Raw genomic sequence first — 4,646 nt, forward strand, 5'->3', positions numbered from 1 at the left:
CTGTATACTTTGCTTTACCTCCTTACCTAGGCAAGAGATAAGTTTGAAAACATTGAGACAGAGAATCTAAGCACAAGTTTCAGGAATGACTGATTTCTTCTGAAATTTTACACTTGTGTCATTCTGGTTCTACTGATTTGTGAGCTGATAAAGTCTCAAGCCTTTGATGTCACACTACAGCTGGTAACAAGATAGGTAGGTAGGGGTGGGATGTATTTAAAAGATGGTTAAGAACTTGAAAGCAAGAGTGTTATTGAAACAAGTTAATCCACTGCCTCTCTGAAGTGATCTCGGATAGGACATTCTCTCTGTACCTCCCATACAGAATTTGTGCAATAGCTTCCAATGTCCTTTAGTGCTTACAAGTCTGGCACCCATCTACACATTTTTCATAGACCACCTTATGTAATCTTCACAATAGCCCATTTTATTAATGAGGAAAATGAGGCTCAGAGATGAGCACCTAATAAATGTCAACATAGTCCCATTCCTGAGCCTATGTCCTCAGCAACTTCCAGCATTACAGGTGAGATCTTTTCCAGCTCTATAAAATGTGAATTCAGCATATTCCTCTTTGCTAAAATAATTCAAGTGGAAGAAAAGGTCTTAGAACAGCTGAAATCAAGATGAAAGCAAATGACATGCAGAGCCTTCCAGCTACATACCAAGCAGCTCGCTGCCCTCCTTAGGCCTGAGCATGGTGTTTTCTATCGCTCTTGCAACAGCCTCCCACACACCGAGCTGGGAGGTTGGGTGCGCCCAGTGTGAGAAGCTTCTCTCTGAAAGGGTTATGTAGCTGGCTCCCACACCTCCACCTCCACCTGAGGATCAAATGACTTTCAACAGGAGTCCCACGTCCTTCATAAACCCACCCCAAAGAAAATCATCAGGATAACTTTGTAAAAATCTGTTTAATAAATATACATCTCAAAAGTACCAAAATAATTACCAACAAAATACACTATGTACATCATTTACAGGCGGATAGCATGAACCTTGAAGTACGAGCTCAAGGTTTTAATCCCAAATCACCAAAAGTTTACCACCACACCATGCCACAGGCTACAACTGGAGTCAGCCACTAAATCCATGGTGGTTCAGTCAAAAAGTACAATAAATAAAACGGTGGTCCTTTTTATCAATTTTGGATAACCCTCTCCAAAAACTCTTCACAAATGTGAAGCTTCAAAGAGCCTTTCTTTGGATTCCAATAATCTTTCTTGTCCCACGTTCAGAATCCATACACATAACAAAGTGAGGGCTGACCCGTCACAGGCACGTTTTGGGCAGCAAACTGTGTGGCTGTTAGTACATGCTTTGTGTTTCTTCTTTTTTTCTTTTCTTTTCTTTTTTCTTAGAAAAATAAAACTCTGTTTTTGTACAAATATACAAGTCCATGTTTCTTTAGACAGTTTCTGTTCATAATGCCAGGCGCTGGCCTCCAAGCACACAGTCATCATAGGGCAGCTGAAAAGAAGAGGGAAAAGAGAGGCATGTTAAACTTCTAGAGCTTTACCAAGGATGTTGGGATGACAGGGAGGGTCCAACTGGAAGTAACTTGGGCTCCATTCTCCATAACCCGAATACAATTAGCCTTATAGGCAGAGGGAGCTTTCCCTTAGTGCTCCTTTCCTCATAAAAGGATAAGCAGTACCAAAAAAGACTGCTCTTGGGATGCTGGCTTTGCACACTAATTTGAGAACTTCATTGTGTTGAGACCCTCATGATAAAGAGTAGCTCTAGGGACACAGGAGGGTGGAGGAAAAACGGCTACTTTCATTTTTCGCAGAGCACTGGAGGCTGAAGTTCAGCTGAGCCTCACCTCGTCCTCTGTGAACTCGGACTCTGTGTCATAGCTCTCCTCATCTTCACTCTCTGGCAGCCTCTGCAGGTTTTCTGGGGTCAGCTGGCCTAGCTGTTGCTGTATCCGGGTGCTTGGGCGGCCCCAGGTGAGCTGGTATGGAGAGTAGCCCTGGTAGGTAACTCTGTTGACATCAGCCCCACACTTCAACAGGAGTGACACCAGGTCAGGATTCTGCAGGTCCACTGCGAGGTGGAGGGCAGTGCGGCCATTACAAGGCTCCTGAAACCAAAATGAATTCGAGATGCTCATGGCCGAGTTTGGAAGCTCTGCTTGCCCCAGTCTGATTCAGGAGAGTGCTGGCACCTGAGTCACTCCATCTGGAGGCATGAGGCACTCACCTGAGCATTGACATCAGCACCCAAGGACACCAAAAGCTCCACGATGCCCAGATAGCCATGGATGGAAGCCAAATGCAGGCATGTGTGACCTAGAACAAACAGAAAAAATTACAGCCATTTGTTTTGACCTTTATACCTCAACTAGAATCTTTCACCTATTTTTTTAAAGCACAAATAGGCATGCCTTCTGAATCCGCGTTCTGAATGAAATTTATAAAGGCATCAAACAGGCAATTTTTCCCACATATTTTCTCAACCTTTCCATGTTGGCACTTTAAGCTCACTCCTTAAGTGGGTGATCTATTGTTGCCAGCCCACCTCCCCCTTCTCCATGTCACCTGCCCTCTGGTGGGGAGGGACTGACAAACTTACCATTGTAGTTGGTGGCCTGCAGGATGGAGTGGAGGTGCTGGGTTGGGCAAGTCTGTGTCAGGATTCCCACACTGGCCAGGCAGCCTTGCTCACAGGCAAGGTGTAGGGGGGTATTTCCTCGAAAGTCTCGGAGCTCAGGATCACAGCCAGCTTCCAGAAGAACCTGAGCAATTTCTGGCTGGTTGGTGATCACAGCCAAGTGGAGCGGAGTCTACAAGCAGAGAACGAAACAGAAAGAGGATGAACCATGGACCAAACCTGCAACATCTCCTGGTTTGGGTGCTGTTCCCCTGTGGTGTGGCAATTACCAGAAGCCCCAGGTGGGCCATAAAAGGCTCACCAAATCAGTGGGTTTTCTTAACTCTGCTGGATGTTTACTGATTTGAACATAAAAAGCCAGAGCAGATAAGGATCAGTGACTTAGTTTAGAAAGGATTTGGGGGCAACTATACCAGAGCCACCTCATTAATCCAGCTCTACCACTGGGTCAGAAAGGGTACAGGGCAGTCAAGTGGCGCACCTGCTGCAGGTTGTTCTGGAAGTTGAGGAAAGGCAGGTCTCCCTTCACTTGGCGGATCACTTCCATTGTCAGTGCCTTCTCTTCATGGATGATAGCCAAGTGCAGGAACCTGAGGGGAAGAGAGGGAAAAACCCCCAGGGGTGGTGAGTGCACTGCGTGGGGCCCAGGGAGGCGCGGGCTGCGGGGGATTGCGCAAGGCCGGGGTTTCTAGAGGCCGAGGCCGCGGTGTTTTCCGCGAGGTTATTATGAGCTGAGTGTTCCTGGCAGGCGCCCAGGGACTTTCCGGGCCCCGCCTCCTCCTCAGCGGGCGCCGGCCAGACCGCCCCGCCCTCCCGCCGGGCTAGAACGCCCTGTACTTCCCCTCCCAGCCGCGCGGCGCCCGCCAGCGGGGCAGAAACTCCCGGCCCCCCTTTGCAAGTGGGGACCTCGCGTCTCCGCCGCTGCCCCGCCCCCGGCCGGGAGGACCAGGACGAGGGTAGGGGTGTGTGTAGAAACGTCACTGTAAAGCAGAGGTGCTGAACCGCAGCCCCCAGGGTCTCAGCCCGAATCCCCTGTGCCCTACACGCGCAGACGTGCAGCTTTGCATGATGTCAGGGTCGGTGCATAAACCCCAGTTCACGGCCTAGAGCTTGCCCGGCTGCACCGCGGGTTCCGGCGGCCCCAGCTGCAGGCCCCGCGCCCCCACCCGGACCCGCGCGTCCAGCGTCCCCCTCCCACCCCGCCACCTGGCCCCGCGACACTTACGAGTCTCCGTCCTCGGTCAGCTGCTGTTTCCAGGGCTCGGCGCCGCGCGGAGTCTCCTGCGGCTCGAGGCGGATCTCGCGCAGCTCCTTCACCATCTGCTCGTACTCCTCGTCCTTCATGGAGTCCAGGCCGCTGTCGTGGCGGTCGTCCAGCAGCCGCTCCTTCTTCAACCCGTCCCGGTGGCCCTCCATGGTCCAATCCTGGGAGTGCTCGGCAGGATGAAACATGGCGCGGTGAAAGCTCCAAGCGTTGCTCCCTAAGTGCGCTCGGCCTCCGGCTGCGCGCTTCCTTGCAGTGTCGCTCTGGGGCAGGACGGCGGGCTTGGACTGTTGTGGGCTCGGCAGCGCCGCCGCGGCGCTCTATAAACGTTGGCAGGGGATTTCTCCGGGGCGGGGTCAAAAGCGGGGAATTTCCAAGCTAGTCAGACCAGAAACGAGAACTGGCCTCGTCCTCTGCTAGGGGAAAAAGAAGCCTAAACCCTGTGCCGGGTTCAACAGAGAAACTCCCTGAGATGAGCCACTGGGGTCATGTACAGGGAACTTTTTGATGAGCGCTAAGTGGCTGGAAAATCCTCCCCACCAAGCCCTCTCCCCCCAGGAACTTCCCTGCAGCCAGCACCCAGTAACCCTGGCCCTGTGCAAAAAACCTTCTTTCCCTGGGGTTTCCCTTGATCGATTTGCTTTGGGGTCGTCTGCTGCTGAGATTCCAAGGACGCAGACCTGCCAGGCAGTTCCTCATAGGGGTTTGCCAGCCTACCGGTCCTTTCCGTTTCTTGATCTTTTGAAAATGCAAGAGTGGAAATGATGGT

The 4,646-nt window shown here is 51.5% G+C and overlaps 1 protein-coding gene across 1 annotated transcript; it reads right to left on the reverse strand.

Moving 5' to 3' along the window:
* Positions 1-1,419: 1,419 nt before the first annotated feature.
* On the reverse strand, positions 1,420-4,065 carry NFKBIA (NFKB inhibitor alpha). Its single transcript, XM_007938550.2, has 6 exons — positions 3,839-4,065; positions 3,095-3,203; positions 2,575-2,785; positions 2,203-2,291; positions 1,823-2,083; positions 1,420-1,467 (listed from the first exon to the last, which is right to left on the reverse strand). Exons 1-6 carry the CDS (start codon positions 4,063-4,065, stop codon positions 1,420-1,422), a joined length of 945 nt encoding a protein of 314 aa, XP_007936741.1.
* Positions 4,066-4,646: the final 581 nt, after the last annotated feature.

This window comes from Orycteropus afer, unplaced genomic scaffold (assembly GCF_000298275.1).
Source record: "Orycteropus afer afer isolate SDZICR_OR568_19922 unplaced genomic scaffold, OryAfe1.0 scaffold00051, whole genome shotgun sequence".
Classification (NCBI taxonomy): Eukaryota; Metazoa; Chordata; class Mammalia; order Tubulidentata; family Orycteropodidae; genus Orycteropus; species Orycteropus afer.